This window comes from Platalea leucorodia (genome assembly GCF_965183815.1).
Source record: "Platalea leucorodia genome assembly, chromosome: 4".
NCBI classification, from domain to species: domain Eukaryota; kingdom Metazoa; phylum Chordata; class Aves; order Pelecaniformes; family Threskiornithidae; genus Platalea; species Platalea leucorodia.
This window is the reverse complement of record NC_138826.1, coordinates 6,918,343-6,943,744: the sequence shown is the minus strand read 5'-3', so window position 1 is coordinate 6,943,744 and position 25,402 is coordinate 6,918,343. Positions and strand designations below refer to the sequence as shown.

The window sequence follows — 25,402 nt, the reverse complement described above, 5'->3', positions numbered from 1 at the left end:
TGTGTGTGTGTGTGTATATATATATATGTATAATTTTTGCTTTGGCACAACTTTTAGTCAACCTCATTTTGCAAGGAAAGATACAGTTAGACTAAATCTCCGAAACCTAGCTGAAATTGGAGAACAGTAGGTGTTTTGCGAATGGGCATTTGGTAAAGGCCTTGAAAACTCTTCAGCACGTTGCTACATGTTTATCGTGATCTGACATGGTGAGGTGAATTGTCTGCGTTGCTACCAGTTATTTTGGAAAGCAGAGAATTGTCAGCGTGGTAGGCAGTATGCTTCTCTCTATTCCACAATGTTTATGAAATGTGAAAGGAAGAAGAATTTTATCATTTAGAAGTTGAGACCTTTTATTTAGTATAAATGGCCGTTCTGTTTGGAGTTGGAGATAATCCATAGGCCTGACTCCTTAGTGGTCATTGCTTATAAACGATTTTAGTAGCCTTCACACGATGGTTCACATACATAGGTTATGGGGTTTGTTCATCTAAGTGGAATAAAATGCTGTAGGTGAAAGTAAGAGAAATTGATAAATGCGGGTGATGCTTGCCTCAAACTGACACCATCTGAAAAGACTACTAAATAAAAGATGGTTAAAATAGTCCTTTTTAGTCATGGCAACTGCTTCTTTTATGATTAATTAATTAGAGCAGCAGCTTCCTAGGGAGACTTCTCTGTGGATTCCCCTGTGCTCCCTTGATACTCTATATTACAGTTGTGTTGGCTGCGGGTAAAGATATTTGTTATTGGCTGCTTGTAGCTGCAGAGATGCTTGATCTCTCTCTTTGGCTGGGGACTGAGTAGCAGAGAAGCAGCAATAGCTCTGTGGTTTCTTCCCCACAGCCTGGGGATTATTTGATTGCCAGAGCAGATGACAACACACTCATGACTTCTGCAGATTGTGTTGGCTGCTTGCAAGGTGCGCTTCCCTCAGCAGGCAGCGATGCTCAGACCATCCCAGGTTTAACTGAGTTTACTGCAAGACCTGTGGTAATGTCAAACCACTTTTCTCCGCACTTGTTACTAGATCACTACAAAGCAGAAAACTGTGATTGACCAGGACCTGGTTTATGTATTTTCCCAATGCGAAAGGGCAGTCATGACCTTGCACCTTTTTAAACCTTCTGCTGCGATTGTGCAGAATGACGACTTATTTTTCTGCACTAGAGATTTAGCTTTTGTGCCGGTCTAGAGTAGGATTTTTAGAAAGAGCTGGAGTAAGTCTTGCTCGTCAAGTGACTCGGAGTGATGAGTTGTGGCCACCTTGCAAGTCAAATGAGAAACCTTGCAAGGGCAGTGCTGAAGGAGCAGGTGAGAATGGATTGCTTAACCAATAGGTTTGGTCTCTTTGGGAATGTCCTTAAGCTCTACTTTTGAATTTGATCTTGGAATTCTAAAAACTAGAGCATAAAGTCCTATGCTTGGTAACTGTTTTCATGGTGAAAGGAAATGAACCAAGGCTGCTTTTGCATTTGGTAGGCATAAGGGAAATTGGAAGGGATTTTAGTGCCCTGGAAGCAGGGATATTTGCCAAGTTGCTTGGGAAGGCCCTGATTTCAGTCATACTTTGGTCTCTTGTTTCAGATTTTTAATTTTTTGTTGCTTTATCTCTGTGCACTGAGTGACTTTCATAGTCCATTTTAAATGTTCTTGAAGACTTGTTATCTTTTGTTTCATTTTATGATGTGTTTAGTCATCAAGGATGTGTAAGCTTTGTAATGCTTTTAGCTTTATGGGGGCCAACAGAGTTTTGGAAATAGCTGATAATGTTACAGAACATTTTGACTACGTACACTAACTGGTTTGAACCTCTCATGATATCTCTAGTGATCTTTTTGTTTTTGCAGATGATTCTGCAGACGTTGGTGAAGAGGACAGCTTCTTGGGTCAGACTACCGCCAGCCCCAATCCACCACAGACTTTCAACTATTTCTCTCAAGTCCCTAGTAGCAGTGATCCATTTGGAAGTATTGGGCAGCCACCCTTAACAACGGTTGCACCACCTGTTGGAGCACCAGCCTTCTCCAGGCCTCCAGCTTCACTTCCACTTGTGTCTGGGCCACAGGATGGGCAAAATGCCTTTTCACCACACGTTCCCAAGTCACAGTCCTCTTACAGTGCACCACCTACTTCACAGGTGGGAATCACGGCTTATCAGACTCCTCAGCAGAGCTGTCCCCCGCCAGCAAATGTGTCTACTCTTCCCCAAGGAGCATCTCAGCAGGGGTATAACCCTTATCGGCACACCACCCTGAGCAGCAGAGCTAACCCATACCTTACTCCGCCGCAGCTGCAACAGAGTCACGCACCCGCTCACTCACCATCCTCTGTACCGCCTGTCCAGATGTATCAGACACCTCCAGGGCCATTGACACAGGTATATAAATCATTCCTGATGTCCTAGTACCAGAACAAAACAATTTAAGTCACTTTCCTCTTTCAGTTGCATATTTTATCTTCTAAAGATTTTTCTTTTCCCCAAAAAAACCTGCCAGAAAAGTCTTGAACTGTTTCTGATAGCAAAATCTTTTCACTAAACTAGCCTGGAACTGTTGCTTTAGGAAAACTTGCTGATATTTGTATCTATGTGAGCCTCTGGTGTCAGAAACAAAGCCAGGTTGTGAAGTTCTGTTACTCTTTTCTGTCTGTTACTGAGTTTGCTGCCATTTCAGCTGTGCTGCTGCATTGTTTGTGCCTCTGCTGTAAATGAGGTCATTCAGCCATTTGCACGATATGGACTAAAAATCTCTTTTCAAGCTGGTTTTGCTGGTGAAGCCAGGTTGAGGATTTTGTGTGATGTAAAGTAATAATCTCCATTCTTTTTTACCTTCACAAAGGCATTATTAAAATAATGTAAGTGAATTAGTAATAGCATGAGAAGTTTTCCTTGAAAACAACAAAAATTCTTTTTATTTTGCCTGAGCTATTGCTATATTGCTGCTGTTGTGAATAAAGAATAGAAAGATTATATAATGACAAAAAAACACAGCAAAGGCAGTAGAACTTGAACAATCTGGAGTTTTAGATTAAAGAATTTCAGAACTTCTGATTGCTTGATTTTATATATGTACAGTATATTAGTTTTTTTTTTTTTTTTTTAAGTATCGACCAAAGCAGTTGTTACTGCTGACATCACTTGTTTTTAGTTATACTAACTGGGATCTTTGTACAATTTGTATGAAATCAGCTTTATGTAGGCTATAGTGTCTTTCAAAATCAGTTATTTTTCTTGCATCACTGAGGCTATGTTAGAGTTTGAAGTCTGCCTGTCCTGATCACTTTGCAGGAAGAGAGCTCTTACTGAGGTGGGCACTGTTAAAATTGACAATCTTTATGCAAAAATGTAATTATGTATAAACAAATAATGAGAAGAATACATTTTTGTTTTCATGTCAAATTTGGTGGCTGTAAGAAATAAGCTCAGCCTGAGTTTTGAAAATTTAAGAGAATATTTTAAATCTTACTGGTTTTAGGTAATCAAGGTGTTAGACCGTAACAGGTTTTAACGGTATTTGTGGGAATGACATTCACATCCTTTCTCAATTTGAAAAGGTGTAAGTTTTCAAAAACACATTAAAGTGGACAACTTGTCTATAACATTTTTAGAATGAAAGATAACGTTCTTGAGGGGGGAATGTTAGAAATAAAGGCTGAGAGTGTTCTCTATAGCAAAATATAGACCAATTCTGTAAAAACTGTGTGAGATTGAGGTCATGAACCTGTATGTATTTTTAGATACCACAGCCTCAGTCACAGCTCCGAGCTCCCAGGCCTGCAGGTCCACTGGTCCAGGCACCTCCTGTTTTGCTGCAGAACCAATATGAGCCAGTTCAGCCACACTGGTTCTACTGTAAGGAGGTGGAGGACAAGCAAATATGGATGCCGTTCAGCATTCTGGATTCTGCGAAGCTAGAGGAAGTCTATAATTCCGGTAAGTTATGAAAATCTTAATCGTATCTTATTCAGAGGTGAACAGAAGGACTAGAAGGAAGATTAGCTAGAGTAATGCCACTTGCCTATGAAAGAGGGATATGGCAGTAATAAGTAAGATTAATATGTACCTCGAAGATGTATTTTGTGCCACTTAATTTATTCACTTATGTTATCTGTTGCTTGATGCTGTCAGCGTTAAGATGTACATCCCTAGTGGATATCACATTTTCACATAGAACTCCTAGTTTTCTGTGTCTTGATTTGCCTTTTTGTTAAACTCTGTCAGCTCTGGAATCAGTATTCATATCTGGGAGTTGTTCAAAGCTTTTCTTATTGTGTACAGAGCATATAGAAACGTTTTGGGAGCAACAAAATAGTTGCCTGATATTATGAAGCTTCTCTCCCATAGTATAAATATCTGTCTAAATAGATTAATATTCATCACAGAAGTGATTTGGGCTGGGGCGAGAGAGAAAAAAGATTGTATGTGTTATGTACTGTAACCGAGCGTGACTTTTGTGTCATAGTCCAGCCTGATCCTGAGAGTGTGGTTCTGAGCACTGACGGGGGACGCTATGATGTATACCTGTATGACAGAATGAGGAAAGCTGTTTACTGGGAAGAAGAGCCTTCTGAAGTGAGACGATGCATGTGGTTTTATAAGGGAGACAAGGATAGCCGGTTTATTCCCTACACTGAGGATTTTAGTGATAAACTAGAGGTTAGTATTACCTTTACATAAACTTCATGAAGAACTTGATAGTTCTTTGTATTTATGACCTTAGAAATACTTCTTTGTGTTTCATTAAAATGATTTCCAGAATGCACTTTCTGGAATGTAAGTAAGCAAATCTAGGAAAGGGGAGTGCCTAGAAGGCCACGTTGCTCATGCATAGGTCCTGCACCGCTATGACCTAAAATCAACTTGTGTAGTGCTTCATGTGACGCTTTTGTATAAATAAAGTTATGTAAATTATAACCTTAACACTACAAAGGATGCACAAGGCCAAAAAATAGTTTGCTGAGAAGGCATACTAATTTTGTGTAACTTGTCTACTCTTTCAGGCAGAATATAAAAGGGCTGTAACTACAAATCAATGGCATCGGCGGCTCGAATTCCCAAATGGGGAGACAATTGTTATGCATAATCCCAAGGTAACAGATTTTAGCGATTGGTTCTCACAGAATTCACTAGGGGTGAATGAGCAGATGGATGGAAGCACAAACTGAATGCAGTCTTCGTCTTGCTTGAAATGTACTTCTTGATTGTTTTGGATATGTGTGCATTAAAGATGATAAAGTTTATAGAACGCTGAACTCTTGCTTGCTTCAATGTGCTGTCACGTGATTAAAAGACAGTGCTTTCTGAAACCCAAGAAGAATAAGGGTTTACATAGTAAATATTTTGACTCTGCATAACTGGCAGCAAATGGGAGGCAATTTGAATTAGTTTGACCTCAGACAGTCTGTACCAAATGGAGGGTAATTTAAACGAAGAGCTTTCATGTAGAGCAGAGCATTAATCTAACTGTAAGGTAATTAGTTTGTATATCTAAGCCATGAGAAGTCTTCCACTGCAACTGTTTTTAGCCCATGAGAAGGTATAGCAAAAAAAGCCTTAAAGGTTATTCTAAATACTCTGCTAACAGTCTCTTGTGATTAAAACATGAACTTCAGCCTTATTGACCAATGCTGTTAACTGTTCACTTATCAGAGATGCAGTAATTAATAAATAAATAAAATAATCCAAGAGCCAGAAAGGATCATGGTGGCTCCTACTTTAAGCACTTATTAATGCTGGTTAAGGAGTTCTGTCCAGTAAAAACCTAGAGAAGGAGCGCTTAAAGCACTTGGTGTCATAAATATGAGTTCAGACTATACTGAGTCAGTGTAAGTCTTATAAACAGCCACGCTACTGAATTCCTCACTTTCTAGGGTTTCTGGGCTACTTTGAATGTTGTTGTTGTTGTCCTTCCCTGAAAAGCACTGCTCTTTTTTTTTTTTTTTTTTTTTTTTTTTCCCCCTCCTCATGGAAGAGTAATTGTAAATGGGGGTAGTGTTCAGTTTCCTCATAGAAGCAGTAGTCAGCTAAGGAAAAGTGGGTACTGGGGTGTAGGAAAGAGAAGCTTGAATAATGTTTGCTTGAGGACTTGAGCTTGTTAAGAATCACTGAGCAGGCCAGCTTCTTCAACTAATGGTTACTTTTGTTTAAGTCATCTGATTGCTTTTCAAGTTAATGAGAATTGTCTGTGTTATTTTGGAATCTAGTTTTAGTGAAGCTGTTGCTGCTACAAGGAATAGCCCTCGGGTTTCCTAAGGCTTTTTTTTTCTGCATATATGCTAATTAAAGAAAACAGGTGTCTCAGATGCAAGGTAAAGCAATCAAACAAAAAGTGTGTTAAACCATGCAATGCTTTCAGACTAACAATATGAATCATAAGGTTTTTTGTGTTTGTAATTGGACAATGTATTCTTTTCAGGTCATAGTTCAGTTCCAACCTTCTGCCACGCCAGATGAATGGGGAACCACTCAAGACGGTCAGGCAAGACCAAGGGTAGTAAAACGTGGAATTGATGATGACCATGATGAAATTCCTGATGGTATGTGATTACTGTACGTGAGTCTGCAGCTTGAGCAGTCAGTTCGTTTCTGCGCGAGAGTTGGACCCCAGTGGGTGGAGCGGCAATGTACTGTTCGTGCCTAGAGTCTAAAGATTAGAGTTGTTCCTGAGTGTATGCTGCTTGAAAGAGGTTATCGGGTTTTGGTTTTTTTCAATCAAAGGAGTCCTGTGGGCTGTGTTATATCCTGAACCAAGTTATGTAATAGGCTTTATAAAGCACGTATATCTTAACGTTGCTTGACTCTAAACTTCACCACTGCAGTACATATTGGTACTCTGAATTTTTTATTTTCTTTTTCTATAGGAGAAATGTCCCAAATTGACCATCTAGTATTTATGGTTCATGGCATAGGTCCTGTATGCGACTTGAGGTTTAGAAGCATTGTTGAATGTGGTAAGTTTTTGCTTGTTTAATGAGTAGTCATAGTCTTAACTGTTTAAATGTGGGTGTCTAGCTCGTATTCAGATCAGCATGTCTTTTTTAAAAAAAAAGTCTCTAATGTTAAGAATTTTCTGGTAGGATTTTTTTTCTGATCATTTTCCAGAAGCAGAATCTGTGTTTTGTCAGACTTACAGCTTTAACTGTTATTATTAGTCCTCAATATTAGACTTGCAGAGTGGTTTGGGTTTTAGGGTGTGTGGGGTGTGGTTTTTTTGTGGTGTGCGTGTATGTGATTGCTTTGTGTGGTTTGTGTGTTTGATGGTGTTTGTCTGGGGTGGTTTTTTGTTTGCTTTTTTGTTTTTTTTAAATACACTTCAGCACAACTGTGTAAATTATGAAGGCCATGTCTGGTCATGGAGTAAAAATGTATTCATTGTGAGATAAATAGAAGCTTGCTAGAAAATCTACTTTAAAAAAAATATTTTCTGATAGTTGGAGGAGTAATACTTGCAACGATTTTTCCATTTTGCAGTTTCCTTAATTTGTATTTTGACTATGTCTGAGATTGGGGGGGGGGGGGAATATTTGTAATTGTGCGTTACTTGAGTACTGCTGCTATCACACTTTCATTACTATTCTTTTCTACAGTTGATGATTTTCGGACTGTTTCTCTGAAGTTGTTGCAGACTCACTTTAAGAAATCTTTAGAGGAACGTAAAGTGAGCAGGGTGGAATTCCTCCCAGTTCACTGGCATAGTTCTCTGCATGGGGATGCAACAGGTGTAGACAGGTGGGTATATTGTTTAATGTTGTGAACTTCACACAAGCTGCATCTTCACAGTTTTCGTGAAGTGGATAAAAAGAGAAGTTAATACGCTCTTTAGACTAGATGAATAAATGTATGACTGGGTTACAAAAGAGAATCGCTTATTTTTTTTAATTAACATTTTGATGAGGAGTATAGGGAAAGCTGGAAAGAAGTGGAGTGTTTTCTCTTTATTTTCATGGCACCGAGTGACAGGATACGTATACACACACACACACTTTTTCAATACTGCATTTTCATGAAAGTGGCTAATGCGCTGATACATGATGATGAGTGGGTGTGCACAGATAGTGATTGTAAGTATGAGGTGGTGAGCATGGAGATGTGTTGTCCAGCAACACGTATGTACAATTTAGAGTGGAGAGTTTTCTCTCCTGTACCTTCCTGCAGTCTCATTGAGTCTGACCCTAGGAGATGTCGGTGTCCTCTTTCTGAGGAAGGCATTGAGCCCTCCATCCAGTCCTAGAGTAGTACCTGAATTATGATTAGGCAGTTGAGCTAAGATTGTTTGTTTGTTTGTTTCAAACAAAGTATCTTTATTTGGGTAGGAGTGTTACAGCATTTTAAAATCTATTTTGAAATCACTTCTTGGTACCTATCCCTTTGCCGTCACTTGACATTTCAAGCTGTTTTCTCTTGCTCAAAGATGGGGAAGTAGAAACTGTGAAGGTAGCAACCTGTACCACTTAGAGCACACACTGGTGTTCTCCAGACTGTTGTAGCCCAGTCAAGTCATGCTGCTTTCCTAGAGTCTCCGTCTTTTATTCTCATTTGAACACCACAGTATCATGAGGAATGAAGATCCTCCTTCTGTTAATCAAGCCAGGCAATGCTAACTAAGTAAGGCAGTCTCAGGTCTCTAGCAATTCCATTGCAGCTGTCTTAACTCCAGGCAGGCGGATGGCGACGCCAAGCTTTTTCTCCAAAAAGAGGGTATTATGTTGCCTGTTACTTCAATTTCACCTTCAATTTTTACATGCGGGTTCTTTTTCTCTTCCACTTCTACCAATCTGCTCACAAAAGTTCCCTGTTGTTATATGAGAGCAGTGTTGGAACAGAGAAGAGATTATTTCAGGCATCCCTTCAGCCTGGAGAGAAAAAACGGAGCTGTATCTTTCTCAAGTATGTACAATCAGCAGACAGCACTAATGTATGAATATGCAACAAGGCCAGAAGGCTGTATGGTTTTTTTTTAATGTCTGTAGGGACCGTATCTGTAGTATTTATGCTGCAGTTCTACTACCTGTCATTTCAAAAGTTAACAAAGTTCTTATCTGGATTTCTTTAAAGGCATTCATGCTTCTAATGATTTTCTGTTACTAGGAACATAAAAAAAATCACTTTGCCGAGCATTGGACGCCTGCGCCACTTCACCAATGAAACGCTCCTTGACATACTGTTTTACAACAGCCCCACCTACTGTCAGACGATTGTGGATAAAGTGGGGATGGAAATGAATCGTTTGTATGCACTTTTCATGAGTCGCAACCCAGACTTCAAAGGAGGAGTCTCTGTGGCTGGGCACAGTTTAGGTAATTATCTAAGGAATTGATTTGGGATAAAACCAGCATTGCTACACTAAGGGAAATGGAACCTTCATTAAGCATAAGGCTAAAATTAGCTGACAGAGCATGGCTGTCTTTCAGAATACTGCTGACTAAAAGTCAAACACTGCTCAATAGCTAAGTTTATAAAGCTTTGAGAGAAGGTTAGTACTTCATGGATGTGTACATTTCCTCATCTCCCCCCTGCCCCTTCCTCCTCAGTTTCCTTCATGAACGCTTAGTGTCTAATTTGTGTTTAAAAGTTGGCAGGTTATCTGGTGTCCTGTTAGGTGGGTAACTTCTGTGTCTCAGAACCCCCACTTAGTAAAAGTGAAATAATTTTTTGGAACATAGAATAAGTGTTATAAAGACATATGACATACTGGTTTGGGCTGGTAGTTTTCCTCCAGTTCGGCAAGCAGTCTAAGGTGGTTAAGGAAAGATAGTTTAATCATGGCAACTACATAAAACTGTTTCACAGGAACAGGGGGAAAAAAAGGTTTTGTTTTTTGCTGAGAATGATCGTGTTCAAGTTAATATCTGGGTATTTTAGTTTTAATTCAGCCATCTTTTTTGATCAATCTATACGTTGCTATTACTATTGCATATAAATCTTGCTTAGGATTTAGGGACAGGAAAATCTGACATTTTTCCCAAGGCAACTTTAATTCCTCTTTCCAGGTTCCTTAATTCTGTTTGACATGTTGTCTAACCAGAAGGACTTAGCTTCTTCAGTAAATGCTGGACCGTTCTCTGGTGTTAATGGGACTGTAAAGGATGTGGCTGTTCAAGATAAACAGGTAATTTGCATGCTAGTCTTTCCAGGCAAATAGATCTGATATTGTCAGCAACTTTTTCTTAAGTTTTCAGAATTTATTAGCTGAAACAGTTGTGGGCTCTGATAGTACATTTTAACATGTTAATGGAAACATGCAGTTTTGTGAATATTGTCAATTCTCAGGACAAGCTATTTGAATCTCTCTCAAGTTCCAAGGAGGCCAGTAATGGGTTTTGATCATGAAAATCAGCTTTGACCCTTGTGGACCCGTAACTTTGTCTTAACAGTATCTGAATGGTGGGGGGGATGTGTAAGAGGGAAAGAATCTGTCTGTGTTCAGGCTAGAAACAGTGACCAGTTGTTTCATGATCAAAAGTAGATATTTCTGAGTGTTGGAAACCTCAAGAAACCTTTTGTCTCTCCTAGTAATTTTTAAATATATATTTTGGTGATCTATTATTAGTGGAAAATCTGTATCCTGATTTACTAAAAATGGGCATAAATTTACAAAGCTTACATGATAATGTTTTTAAGAGAAAGTAATTAAACTTGTATTTACTTGCTGCATATTGGCTTTTCACTTAGATGATGTGATTCTGTTTCTGTGCTGTTTTTTTAAGATGACTGAAGATACCAGTTCCTTGGGCTCCTCAATTACTACTTCTGGTGATGACCTTTGTGAGCCTGAAGTAGATGATGATGTTCCTACTTTGCAGAAGACTCTGGAAATGCTTAGTTTGTCAGAGTATGCAAGCACATTTGAAAAGGAGCGAATTGACATGGAGTCTCTGGTACAATAATGTTCACTTGGCTTATGGGGATTGCCAGGGTATGGAGGTTTATGTTTGGGTTTTTTGTGGTTTTGTTAGGGGTTTTTTTTTTTTTTTAGTGAGTTCAGTGTACCATGAGGCATGAAAGCATTGCAAAGGGGTAAGATAATTAATGTCTGACATGAAGACTAAGTGTTATGTGACTTTTTTTTTTTTCTTGTTTCCCCTCCCCAGTTATTTTAGGGCACTTTGTATCATGTCTTTTTAATATTTTTGTAATTTCTATAGCTTTATAAAATGTCTTATCTAATTCATAAGTCATTCTGAATAAGAAATGATATATGCTACTACAAAAGTTATAAAGTATGCTTTGATGTGTGGGGTTTGTTTTTTCTTTTAGCTGATGTGTACAGTCGATGACCTGAAGGAAATGGGGATACCTCTCGGACCAAGAAAGAAAATAGCTAATTTTGTAAAAGACAGAGCAGCCAAGCAGGTAAGTACATTTTTCAGGAATGAAATAAGTTGTCAAGTAAATGTAACTGACTTCCTTACTGTGGAGTAACTTCTGTTCTTTAACACACTTGTAACATCATGGATATATCAAAGGAATTTTGACAACTGTGAAATAAATTTTTTTTTTTTTTCCTGCTTTTAAAACTTGTCTCAAAAGGAACAAAAGAAAGCAGTAGCAGAAAAGAAAGCAGTGCTGGCTGCCACACTCCAAACTCAAGAAGATGGCCAGAAAGCAAAAGAGACAGTTAGTTCTGTCTCCCCTTCAGAGTCTGGTCAGCTGCACTCAAAGAGGAAGCTTCCAGTTGGTGCATCCGTTTCTTCTGTGAACATTGACTATGAGTATTTTGAAGTTGGAACTGGCCAGGTGAGACTACATAGGTTTAAATGATTCATTTGGAACAATGCTGTCCTTTTGCTTGGCTTTGTTTTTTTTTTTAATGTTGATGACTTCGTGCTACTTCCCTTGATTGTTGTACAAAAGTTATGTTTACGTAGAACTTTACCCTTTGGCAGGACGGAGGGCTAGGAGAGTGGGTTAGATTATTGAAAAGCAAACCTTATTATAACAAGGGTGCCACTACAATACATTTTTTCTGTCAGCAGTGAGTGAGCTGTGAACATGGTTCTGTTCCAGAAGCAGAACTGTGTGAATGACGTACTATTGAATGGTTCTGTGGCTTTACGTTTAACGTGGTAGCCTAAATTGATCCATTTATGCTGTTATATTTAAGTTTTACCTCAAACTTAGCTTAAAAATCAAACCTCAAAGACTTCCTGTTTTAAATATATTTTTTATTGTTTCATACTTTCGAATTTTTTTAAGAAAAACTTCTTAATATTATAGTATTAGAATGTACCAGTACTGTAGTATTAGTATGGAAGAGGGCAATGCAGCTGAAGCTTCCTGGAAGTACTGTGAGCATGTGGTTGATTTAATACACAAGTTGTTTTTTCCTGCCTAGCTAAGCATTATATTAACTAGCTGGCAGTTCTGAGAGATTATATATCTGATTTCTGTCTGGTAGGTTTCTGTGGTTTACAGTGCATTGGACTTTGAACCAGATATTTTCTTTGCTCTTGGTTCTCCTATTGGTGTGTTCCTTACTGTGAGAGGTGTGGGGAAGATTGATGAAAACTACAGGCTTCCTACCTGCAAGGGTTTCTTCAATATCTATCATCCCGTGAGTAAGCGGTATTTTTGAGATTTGATTTTAGTTGATGCAGATGACAACAATGCAGAATACTAAGTTTTAACCTCTAAGCATTACACCTCCTGTTCCCCTACATCCATTTCCCAAAACACCCTTTTAAAAAAAATGACCCAGCTGAAATATGTATTGCAAATATTTGTGGTCTTTTACTGCAAAAGTGAAGTAGAGCTGGTTATAGGTTCCCTACCTAGCTTTCTAGGTATGGGTTGGCTTGATAATATTTGCCCTGTTCATTTTCAGAGCTTAAAGAACTTTTTTTCATTAAATTCAAGCCACTCTTGTAGGTTTTTTGTATTTGAGCCATTTACAGGACTTTTCTGAGTTTCCAGTTTAGATTCTGGGAAATTTAGAAATCCTTAAAGGTTTTGCAGTGCATGCAGTACATTTGTCCTCTTCTGTCCCATCTTGTTTAACAATTAAACAGGGACATGTTGGTAGAGATCATGAGAGTGCAAGAAAATTATGCTGCTCTTTCAGTGTTGTGTTTCCTCTCAGAATCTCTGTCTGTAGGAGAACAAGACCTAATTAGTTAATGAACCTTCTTAATCTTATGATTAAACTAAATGGTTATGAACTGAGTCTCTGTAAACTGAAATAGAACAGAAGTCAAAAATAGTTCTCTATTAATCATAAATAGGGATGTTTTTTCACTGAAATGTGATAATTAGAATAATTCCTAAGATAACTAAATGTCAATGTGTTGTTTCTTAACAGCTTGATCCAGTAGCTTACAGGTTAGAACCAATGATCATTGAAGACATGGATTTAAAACCAGTTCTCATTCCACATCATAAAGGCAGAAAAAGACTTCATCTGGGTAAAAAGAAAACTTATTTCATATATGGATCTCATTCTTAATTTACTCATTTGCATTAGAATATTGTAAAATTTCAAGAGACTAGTCAGTGTCGCTGGATATCTAACTCCATGTTTTTCCTAAACATCAGAGGGGATTCTTCCCAGCCCCCTAAGTTGGGCATTCACAGTTGCATTCAGATGTAAGAATTGTAATTCCTCCAGGTTTGAACTCCTAATTAACAAAGTTCCATTTTAAAATTGCTGTACATCGCTTGTTCACCTTAATTTCTAAGATGATGTGAAACAAACTAAATTTACTGGTTTCTTTTACCTTGTTCCTAATGAGCACCATGACGTGTTTATCCAGTGTCTGTTCAGTATTGGAAATGTTGAGTAAAAAGGTTGTTCCATAGCCGTTGGTGGGCAGGGACTGAATTTTGTTTCTCATGAGTACACATCAGATCAAGGTGCTATACTTAAATTTTGCATACCTAATAAGGAAAATCAGTTTTGCTGTACAGTTGACAATATTACTGTTGTACAAGTTCACAGAGCCCTCCTGAAAGCCTGTCTTCAGGCACCTGGACAGAGAAATTCTGCAGCATCTGTACTTTAGAATGGTACATTAGAATGAGTCTGCTTTCCTAGAGTAGACGATGTACTTGTTAAGGAATGTTTTAGGCTACAACTCTCAAAAAGTGTGCATAGTAAAGGAGAAAAATCTGGTCTGTTGCTCTTTACTGTTTTTTTCTTTGATGTAGGTGAATATTCTGTGGAATAGTCGTGAGCCCTGACCTAACAGACCCATGTGGTTCTAACCAGTTATTGTGAAGAGATCTCCTTCATTCAGAGTTTCCCACCAGTATTGAGTGGCAGCTTGGTTACTGGTGCCACAATTACTGAGCTGTTGCAGAATTACAGGCTAGAGCTGTCTGGGAGTGCTTCTCCAAATTCATTACTACTGCAAAAGACATTGGCAGCTCTTCTGGTCTCTTCTGCTGTGCTGGAATCTGAAACTAGTCACTCTATAGTGTAGGATGTTAGGAGTGATTGTGGGTGGTGGTGGTGTTGAGGCGTTGGCTGGTGTAGCTATTCTTGTGGGCCCTTCTGGACTTGGAGGCTGTCAGACTGTTTCCTGTAGGTGTTTGCTCGTTGACCCATTCAGTGAGAAATCAATTGTGTATTAATTACATTTCACCTAATCTTTTTAAATGGAACAGAGAAGCAATAAACACACGTTCGTGATGCAGCAGGCCTGTTTCTCCTAATAATTGGAATGTTTGTTGAACAGGGTTTATAATTTTAAGTCCTTCTACTATGGTAATTTTTTTTTTTTCCTGCCCTTTTCTTAGAGTTGAAAGACTCTCTCTCTCGTATGGGATCTGATCTGAAACAGGGCTTTATTAGCTCTTTGAAGAGTGCATGGCAGACCCTTAACGAATTTGCACGTGCTCATACATCTTCAACTCAGCTACAAGCAGAACTGGAGAAAGTAGCTAACCAAATTAAAGAGGAAGAAGAAAAGCAAGTGGTAGAAGGTATGTGGACACATTATTGGTTTTCGTATAACTTGTCGACCTCAAATTAGAAACTTGAATATCCTAGTGATTTCTTGCTATTGATTTTCCTGACCCTATTAAGGAGGCCTCTGTGCCCTTGGAGTATTTAACATTAAATGTAAGATCTACTGCTGCATTTTTTTGTCTTTTAGGAAAGTAAAAGTTAACAGCTCTTATTGAAGGATATTTTAGGCTTGAGTTTGTATAACCTTTCAGCTTTCTGTTGGAAGGGCAGGTTTCTAGATCAGCTGTGTTTTCTTTCCTCTCAGGGCAAATTAATACAAATAAATATTTGTGAGATCTATTCCCTTCAGTAGTGTTCTGCAGAGTTTTTTGGGATGAGCTAAGAAGCATTAAGTATGTGCTCTAACAGAAGAAAATGCTGTTGAGGAAAATAAATTTAAGTCAGATGTAAATATTACCCCTAATGATACCAAGGGCAGGCTTCCCAGCTGTGAATTATCTGTCAGTGTTTAGTAATGCTGGCTTTGTCTATACTTACAAAGACAAAACATTCCTCCTAGTTTAAATTGAGGATAGTGATTGACTCTATGCAAGGGGGATGTAAAAATATATTATTTCAGGTTATTCACTTGTGGAATGACTGGATCTGTCTGTGTATAAACAATGGGGTTTGTTTTTAAAATTGCTCAGCGACTACTTTATATGAGCTGTTCTTCAAACAAACTCTGTTTAAACTGTTATGAAAGAAATAAGCCTATAGTTCCAGTAACCTTCCTGAATTATGCAGTGGCATGCTAGTTTGAGGCTGTTATCATTGTCCTATTGCAAGCACTTGGAAGTTATAGCAGGGAAAATGGGTGATATTTCTTGATTATAGTCAAGCAAGCTGTGCTTGAAAATAGTTCAAATCTTAAACTCTTGAATTTTAGCTGAAAAGATCACTGAAAGTCCAGACCCTCCCAAAGATGAAGACTTTTCAGTGAAGGTTGGAATGCTAAATGGAGGACGTCGTATTGACTATGTTCTACAAGAAAAACCAATAGAAAGCTTCAATGAATACCTTTTTGCTTTACAGAGTCATTTGTGCTACTGGTAAGGGGAAATATTTGTGATTCTATAAATGCCACTTTTCTGATATAACTCTGTATCTTCAAATGTTTGTAATGACATACCTACTATTTATCTTACTCCTGTTGTCTGTTATTTACCTGTGACCAATATGATGATAGCTAGAATCATGTTTCCTGTCTTGAGCATTTTTTTAATGAAAACTTACATGATTTTTCTCAAAAATCATGCCCTAGTGTTTCATTTCAAGTACATTTTCACAAAAATAAACCCAGTTATTATATACACAGATATATTTTTCAGGCTGCTGCTGATTTGAGAAGTTAAACATTGCAAAAGGACTGAAAAATTATAAAGCTACCAGAATAGGATTTGTTCCAGTGGTTGATGTGTATGCATATGACTTAGGAGTCCTGAGTTTTCTGGGTCTTTGTAATCTTTGAAATGTTTGGAGAAGATGACTGCCAAGTTGGATACGAGGTCCTCATCACTTAATTCTGAAATGGCCTCTCGTTTGGAAGGATGTTGCCTTCCCACACAGGCGTACTGTAAAGATAAATTTGTTATGCTCTGGATGCTCAAGTGTTACATAATTGAGACTATTCAAATATTAAGGTAAACAGTATATATGACTGCCTAGGAGTGTCGGTCTCAAGGCGTCGCACCTAGATGTCACTATTAGCTAATCTCATTTCAAAATAAAATTCTGTGTTAGCACACAGTAAACAAACCTATCGTCCTGTTTGCAATAAAGACGTTGCATACAGACCTCTTGAAGTTTGACACTCAAAACACACACCTTTCACTACAATCATTTGCAGAACAAGGAGAGCTCCAGGAGCACTCTGACAACTGTGGTTTTTCAAATAAAACTATTCATGAAGGAATTGTATTAGACTACAATATGTAGTAAAACTTTATTACCTCTCCATGTTGGAATGAAATTGCTGGATATTGATGCTCTGCTGTCAAGGTTTAACAAATAGAAGATAGAAAAAAGGCGCAGTGGATTGTCCTGTAAATTTGGAGGTTTCTGATTTACAGCTTGTGTACAGTGGTTGCTCATACACAGAACAATTTCTAGAACAAGAAGCGGAGTTTGGTGTCATCATGTAGTGAGAGCTGCAGTACACCATTGCCTTATCTGGATTTGTAAGCACTTAAAAAAAAAAGTGAATCCATGTTTCAAATGGAGAAAGATATAATTCCATTTATAGGAACAGCAGTAACTATTGACCTGTTGTATTTGTCCTTATGAGTTGCTCGCTTTTTTCTTTTTTTGGGTATGTCATTGTATTACTGTCATAAAATAAAGCACACATGAAAATACACAAGATGTGGAATGGTAGAGCAAAGGATGTGTAAACTTTACTTGGCAAGAGGACAGCACGCCTTTATGTGTAATAGACGAGCTGGGGTGTCAGTGGCTGAGCTGTGCAAAACGCTGTTGGTGAGGGAGGAGTGATAGTCTCTTGTTTTGAGTTTAGCAGGTGCCAGACAAGCGGTGCTCTATGCTATTTTTGAAGGTTTTGCTTTTCAGTAGCTAATAATTTTTAGAAGCAGGCATTTTTCCAGAGGTTTAAAATATAGCATTGAAAGCATTACCTGAAGGGTCTTATTAAAGTCAGTATCACTTACATTGTTAAAGACCAGTAGCTGCTGGAGAAGGGATTATCAAGGCTGCAGTGCTGATGTGCGCCAGCGCTGTTGAGCACGGAGCTCCGGCAGGGCTCCCCGAGCAGCCGGTGACCCAGTGGTGGCAGTGCCGTTTCGTGGGTAGAGTCGAAGGAAGGGGAGTTTTTTTCCACAAGGCGGCAGCCGATCATTGCCAGGTTTTTAAAACTTCCTACCCATAGCTTTTTTTTCTGTCATTCAAGTAAGGAAGATAAGCGTGATGATTAATGACCCAAATATGAGAGGGTGGTTGGTTTTGGGTTTTTTTTGTTTGGTGGGGTTTTTTGTTATTTTTTGTTTTGTTTTGTTTTTGGTTTTGTTTTTTTTTTTGAGGGGGATGGTGGGGAAAGCCTTAAATAAAATGCTCTGTGTGTTAGAGAACGGAGCTTCAGTGCTTATCCTTCTGCTTGCTTGTTTGCTTGCTCGTTTAATAGCAGAGACCGTCAAGAAATGTGGTTACTATCTCTATGCTCAATTGTGGAAAATATCTGTAGTCTCTTAGCTTGGTGCTCTGTAAATGATGATCCTCACATTTGGAGGATCACAATTCTGAGTGTCTAAATCTCCTTTACTCTCTCCCTATGTTGTTTCTTTTAAAAAGCCCAGGAAGCTACCCTTATCTAGCAACTCCTGCAGCTTTGGAACTTTGTTAAAATTTGCCTGTTTAACTTTGTTATTCTTTACAGTGGTTGTAACTCTTTTGTATTGGTATTGTTTATGTGTGTTTAAGTAACACTTTATAGACAAATAAGAAAATGAAGTCTGTCTATGTTTAAATTTAAATTCAGATAGCCTGAAGCTTTGATTTTGAAAAGGGGAGGGAAAACACCAACTTGGAAACATGGCACTTGAATTATATTAGTCTTTCAATTATTTGAGAACTTCCTTACTTTTGTGGTAAGGAAGAGGGGAAGACTATGGATATTTAATATAGTCTATTTACAAGGACGTGCCAGCCAGTTAGGAGGGAAGAATTAGAATATTGCTGATAAAACTGGCAAGGCTGAGTTTTGACATTGGGTTGATAGATGCAGTGGAGCAACTAAAGGAAGAAAGCCTTGACAAGTAGAATGTATTCTTGGTGGAATACATTCAGGAGCCCATCGCAGACAAAAAGTGGTAGATCATTTGAGGAAATTTAAGCCAAGCAAGTAACATCAAAGAAGTGGATAGAGAAGGGGGTTTCAAGTTGCAGCCATAGTAAGTTAGGGAGGAGAAAGTGGGGAAAAATGCAGTAGAAAAAGGTAAATGCATAGGCTAGGGCTGACAGCAGAAATAATCCAAAACTGATGAAGACTTGTAGCTGAAAGGAAGTTGGTAGTGGTAAGGCCAGGTGCTGGAAAGATAAGGACTAGGGCAAACTTGTGCAAACTAAGTTGGGCAAACATTTTAGAGAGCTGGAATGGGGTGAAGTGTGGCTTACAAGAATTAGAACATAGACCATAACAAAATAACACTTTTTTTTTTTTTTTAATTCTTCATAGGGGATCTGAAGACACTGCCTTGCTGTTTCTCAAAGAAATATACAGGACTATGAATATCAATCCTGAGCAGCCACAGCATTGATGTATAGAAACATGAATTTGTAAGTTTGTTCTGGTATAACTTATGTACACATATTAAATTCAGCTGCAACTTAGATGTCTTTACTTTCCCGTTTTCCTCTGAAGTTTAAATTATGAAGCAGGCAGCTGCAAAATGTCATTTTGATTGCAAAACCAGTTTCTAGGCTTAAATGCAGGGGAAATCTTTGAGTGCTTCCCCCCTTCATTCCCAAAAGATATCTGATGTTAGGGTTTTTGATATGGGATAATAATTGCCAGTACAAATATGTCAAAAAATATGATCTGTCTTTATCATGTTTCTCCCCCAGTTCAGTTGTTCAGTGAATGTTCAAGCGTAGGAAAACTTGGTTGACAGTGCATATGATGAAACTTCATTTACAGTGCAGTAGATTAAAGAACACCAACAGTGTTCCAGTGTTGTAATGTGCATATTGTAGTATTGGTTGACCAATTGTGCACATGTATGCCAGGGAAGAAGTTGCTTCTCTCCTAAGAAGGTGTTAAACATTGATAGTGATAAATTACTGAATGAGACCTCTATATATGCCAGTATTTTATTATCTTTGTATTGCTTAAGAATTGCAGTAGAACAAGTGAAATAATCTAGCATGGAAGTTGGTTCACTTTGAAAAGAAATTAAAACAATATAATTATCTCAGATCTGAAACATACTTGCAGGTATTTTTATTTTAAGAAGTATGTGTCCTAACTGAGGATCTGTGTTGTACCAGTTTGCATCACTGGATGTTGTAGAAAAGGCTATATTCTCTTTTGAGAGGCAAGGAGGAAGAAATATGGACCTTGCCTTTTTGGAATCATACAACAAGATAGTTTCTGATGTATTTCTCCATTTTTTCAGAAGAACCGATAATGTCAAGGTACATAATACCCAGTATGAAGGGAAATACTTGACGTTTCAGAGGAATATTCTAGATATCTTTAACGACTGCCATACAGTTTCAGTAGTCTTTTGTAACAGAATGCTTCTCATGGTCAGTTGGTAACATTTCATTTTTTAAAAAAAAATGCTATAGCTGATCAAATTCATTCTTTTAAAGCATGGCCAAATAATAGAAAAAGGTGCTGTTTGGCTGCAGAGCTCTGACAGTGGTTGTATCAGCTATCACAATGTCTTATGCAGAGTCTCAAGTCATAGTTGCAGAATTTTTTCTCTGCTTTTATTTCTTTATGAACGCTTAAGGTGAAATCATATGAAGCTTATTGCTACAGAAGTAACTTTCAGTCTTATTGGGGGGGATGGGATGTGATAATTTATCACCACAAAGCTAGAAATGGGTTTGTTGCTTAGCTTCAGCAGACACTGGGGTAATTGTGTTTTTCATTGAGAACTACAGAGTTGCAGGACAGTTTAGGAGGATGTCATGCGACAAAGCACAGTCAAGGATGTCTGTGTGATTGTTATACCATCAGGAATTGCTCAGAAATTCTCTCACCACTTGCTCGACTGAACAGCATTTGAGACTAGGATTCAGATCCCAGAGGCTTAAACGGGAGGGCAGTTGGGGCCCACTAGGATGCGCTTAATGACAAGTGGTATCTTGGGAAGGTTGCACGCTACAAGACCAGGATCTTTTTTACATGAGAAGAAATGTCTCTACAAGTCTCACGGTAGGGAAAACCAAAATTCTCCCCCAGTGTTAGACAGTAGTCAGGTAGGGTGGGCGTGTGGGTTTTTTCTTTTTTTCTTTTCTTTTAAGACCTTCAAATGTGAAGGGTGGCAGTGTGAAGGTAATGGGTTATCCAGCAGCGCCTATGACAGCAGCATCCATTTACCTATCTAGAGGTAGATTATTTGAAGAAACAGCCTCTCTCTATTTGTGGGCTGCCCAAGGGAAAGAGTAAATGCCAAAGGTAGCTCTGGGCTCCCTCTTCATACTTTTCATGTTAATTGATTTGAATGCTGAGACCTGAGCACTTCTTTGCTTTGACATGCTGTCCAGTTTAATTTCATGGTGTCTGCTGTCAGCAGAGGGGAAGAGACAGGATCTACTAGCCTGCTTGCCTCTTCTCAGGAGTGTCCATCTTTATGGTGCTGTTGGCCAGTGCAGGTCCCTTTAACTTCTTGGGGACTGTGGTAGTTTTGCAGCAGATAAAAATTTAGCAGAGGCAAGCTAAGGGAGGAGCTGGATGTTCGGTTTTATCTCTGGTCTGAATTAGCTGATTGTTTTCTTTTGGAGAGGTGGAGGGAGTTGGCCAAATGGTGCTCTTAAAAGCAGAAGAGGGACTAAGGTGGCCACTGTGCTTCACCATATGGAGGAGGAATTTTGAAAGCAAAGGAGAGGATCATTGATGCACAGCATCTGCCGCATAGCGTGTTTGTGTAGTGTGTGCTCTTGGGAGGTTTTTCTTGACATCTACTGGTAACTTACTCTTAACTAAGTCAAGTCAGTAGCATTAACTGTCTTAGCTAAAATTACATGAGAGAAGAATTCGTTGCACTTAAAATTGGTGAGTAGCTACTAATACCTGTTTGCTTCTACTCACTGATAAAATAGTACAAATAGTATTAAAACCTCTTGATTTCTACTTCTGTTTTTTATGAGTGACTTGATTTAGCTCTTCTAAATCATCTTGAAGCTCTTTGTGAAACAGTAATACAGGGTTTCATGTAAACAACGTAAAGAAGTGCTTGGGGCAACTTTAACACATAAATTGGAAACTTCATTTCCTGTATCTGTTTAGGTAACTTGGTTGAAAGGAAACTGAAAACGCTAAGATGTTTTTAAATTACTCTTGCAAATGAGAATTTTGTCCTTCTTTAGTAAAGCTTAGCCACCATTAGCATCTAATTCTTTTTTCGATTCACAGGAGTATCTTTCACTGTGTTGGTTAGAAGATTTGTTTAAGTCACTATATGCTTTCTATATATTATTCTTATTTTTACAGCTCTTTTTGAAGGGCCCCAGTGAGGGAGGAGAATGCACCAGCATATTAAAGCTTGGATGTATAAACTATCGCATCTCTATTTCTATCTCCAGTAGAGTAGGATAATTTATTACCACAACTTAAAGGATCTAGTAGCTAATTAAAATGTATAGTGAATGACATCCTATGAACAGTTGTTGTGAGCTCTTTCTGTTTGTAAATGTAATTGTCAATTTGTGTCCACAAAAAAGTATATTTCAGGAGCTTATTGTATTAAAAAATTGATTAAAAAATGTGTATGGGTTTTTAGATCTTTGAGTCCTCTTGAAATGGAATGTTGGCATATTTAGTTTTATTAGTACTACTGAAGAAATGGAAAACTCGATATATTTCATATTTCCCATATGTACATGTTTTGTTTTCTCTGCACAGCCATACCTGTTGCTCCGACAGACCTGGTGAAAAACGCTTTGAAGAACATCTAGTATTTTCATAGTTACAGATGACAGGATAAGCATCAGACTCTTTTTTCCTGCCAGTCCAGAACTTGCTCAGATTCTACCTTCTTGTGTCACTTCAAGCAAACTTAAATTTTGAGATGATCAGCACTGTCATTCAAGAGATGGATGGAATGACACAATTGTGATCTTAAATCAGTTTAATTGTACAGTTGCCAAGTATACAGTGATCGCCGAAGAAGTTTTTTTGGGCACGCAATTCATTGCTTCTCTCCTTCAGCTATCCTGTCTCAGCTGGCTGTCAAACATGCTTTGCCTATCAAGGCAGCATGTCCTTATCAAAAAGGACTTGTTGAGAAACAGCAATAATCTGCTTTTCTTGACACGTTTGTTGGTCCACCTTTTAAAAATATGATGTGAACTGTAGTTCTAACCATCTTTAATAGAGATTACACAAAACAGTTCATATTTACTAAAAACTAGCAACCAGAATCATTTTCTTACTATTGTAAGTGTGATGGAGATTATTTTATAAAGACCTTTTTAAGCCTCTGTTAAGAGTTTTATTATGGGTTTTTTTTAAGTAAAAATGAACCTTTGACTTTGAAAATGTTAGAAGTTTGTTACAGCTAGTTCAGTGTTCACATCTCCTGAAATGAAGAACAATTTAAAATAACATTTTGGTCTGGTAATTAAGGTAATTTTAGTGAAACTAGGCTGCAATTGTGAGAACTAAAATACTTACCTTGACCTTTCAGTTTAATATCTCAAAACAGTTAATATAAATAGAGGAATCTGAAGATTATGGGTGCTAGATAATAATCTAGGTCCAGACCTGCAATCCAGACTCCCTTTTCATGTAGAGAAGTTGAGATGAGTTGGGTAGTATCAAATCCTTCGAATTCATGTCTCTGAATACTGAGCTTCTGTAGCTTTCCTCTGGCTTCAACTTACGTGCAAATTGTGGCTTTTCTTAATATTAGTGACTTAACCTTACTACTGACTATTTGCCTCTGTTATTGCAGTAAATGAATTTTGAAATGCAGTATGTTTTTTTTTTTTTCTTGGAGTATGTAAAATACACATTATTGTGTATATATTTTGGTTATTATAATTAAAAATACCTTACTTCCAGTGGGTCTTTAGAGCAAGGTTTTGTATTTCATCACAGAAAACAGCTTGGAAGGGACCTCTGGGAGGTTACTTAGTCCAACTCCCCTGCTCAAGGCAGGAGTGGCTTAGGGCCTTGTTCAAGGATGGAGATCCTTCACCTCTCTGGGCCCTATAATAATGTTTGACTATTATGATTGCACCTTTTTTTTCTAATATACAATTGGAATTTCCCAGGTGGAGCTTGTGTCTGGTGCCTCTTGTCCTTCCTCTCTGCATCTTCGAGATTAATGTCTCTGAGGATAGGTAGTTGAGGACAACATTAAGATTTTCCTGTTTGGCTTCTCCAGACTGAACACTTTCCTTGTCATCTTCTTGCATGCCATGTGCTGTGACCCTGTAGTCATCTTGGGACTTTCCACAGGACTTGCTTTAGTTTATCAAAGTCCATCTTGTTCCGGGAGGCAACTCTACCGAAGGAAACTTTTTATCCAAAACAAACATATTTGTATCTTTGTAAATTAACCTCTGAGGACCAAGATTGCTAAGCTTTATGATCTGCTTTGTTAGCTAGAATACAAATAGTATATTAAAAAAACTAAACAAACAACAAAAATCCACGACCACTGGCCTCGTTTTCATCTTAAGCATCATAGAGTGGAAGGATTTACCCTTTCTGTGCAACACTGAATAAGCTGATATGCTTAAATAGCTCTGATGGCATCTTGTTCACTTTCTTCTTTCCCTGTAAAGCTGATGGGCTGTGATACAGCCCCCTGGGAGGGAGCAGCAGCACCGAGGAACAGTGAAATTTTATGGGTGCGTGAGAAACGTTGTTGCATGGGGGACCCTGGCTGGCAAGGAGCTTACTTTGCAGTGGAAGGATGCACAGGAGAATATTGCGGGTCAATGAGGACCGTCTGGAGTGGAGAAGTTGTTTTGGGAATATAGCATTAAAATCAGTCCTAATTATATACATAAAAATTTGACTGCAACTACAGTAACGAGCCATTCTTACGTCTTAAAAGCAAATGGAAGTTCAGACATGAAGGAAGGAAAAATGACAGCGTAACCAATGATTATATAAAACAAAGAAAAACTGTAAAACAAACGGAGTTTAAAGAGTGAATTTATATCTGCTACAGATGTAAGTATTACTTCCCCAGCAGAAATTTTCCTAATGTGCTGCAACAGCTTATTGGGCAGACCATGTACAGCACAGACTCTGATATTTGCTGCCGTAGGTTTGTTGGTTTTTTAATTTTTTTTTTTTACTTTTCTAAATAGGAGTAGTAGATATTATAATCCATAATTAGACAATGCTACTTAAACTTTAATTAGGTAATCCATACAAAAAAATTTAAAGTTTTCCCTGCCATGTTTTCATCTGTGCTGAAGTGATCATAAACATTTTAAAAAAAGAGATTGTCCAGAAGATTATTTTTTTTTTTTAATCAAAATATCTGCGTAGCAGGACAGTGGCATAGGAGAAGGAGGGGAAATTGGTTCACCCTGTCCCATGGTGTTGGGAATTATAACCGTCCCGTTGCCACTCTGATTCTGCCCCGGCTTTTCTTGTCATCTGCCCATGTCAATATGAAAGCGTCCTCAAAAAAAGTGTACTCCCTCAGACCTGCATCCTGGCCCTGGGGCCTCTGCAGGAGAAAAGAAGCTTAGGGTGAAACGGTCTAAATTAACTTGATGAAAGCTAGATGGAGGCTGCAGAGCAGGCAGAA

At 38.2% G+C, this 25,402-nt stretch overlaps 1 protein-coding gene across 1 annotated transcript in view; it reads left to right on the top strand.

Annotated features, from left to right (window-relative positions):
* The window catches only part of SEC23IP (SEC23 interacting protein), a gene marked incomplete at its 5' end in the record, with an annotated part of 27,759 nt that extends 2,357 nt beyond the window's left edge, over positions 1-25,402 (top strand). Inside the window, 18 exons of the mRNA XM_082309663.1 lie at positions 1,851-2,380; positions 3,739-3,934; positions 4,464-4,657; positions 5,002-5,091; positions 6,417-6,537; positions 6,862-6,951; positions 7,588-7,729; positions 9,089-9,297; positions 9,991-10,109; positions 10,708-10,878; positions 11,258-11,353; positions 11,531-11,737; positions 12,399-12,554; positions 13,299-13,401; positions 14,735-14,920; positions 15,835-15,997; positions 19,132-19,232; positions 22,531-25,402. Coding sequence (XP_082165789.1) covers positions 1,851-2,380; positions 3,739-3,934; positions 4,464-4,657; positions 5,002-5,091; positions 6,417-6,537; positions 6,862-6,951; positions 7,588-7,729; positions 9,089-9,297; positions 9,991-10,109; positions 10,708-10,878; positions 11,258-11,353; positions 11,531-11,737; positions 12,399-12,554; positions 13,299-13,401; positions 14,735-14,920; positions 15,835-15,997; positions 19,132-19,213 — 2,855 coding nt within the window. The 3' untranslated portion in view covers positions 19,214-19,232; positions 22,531-25,402. The remainder of the gene's footprint in view (positions 1-1,850; positions 2,381-3,738; positions 3,935-4,463; positions 4,658-5,001; positions 5,092-6,416; positions 6,538-6,861; positions 6,952-7,587; positions 7,730-9,088; positions 9,298-9,990; positions 10,110-10,707; positions 10,879-11,257; positions 11,354-11,530; positions 11,738-12,398; positions 12,555-13,298; positions 13,402-14,734; positions 14,921-15,834; positions 15,998-19,131; positions 19,233-22,530) is intronic.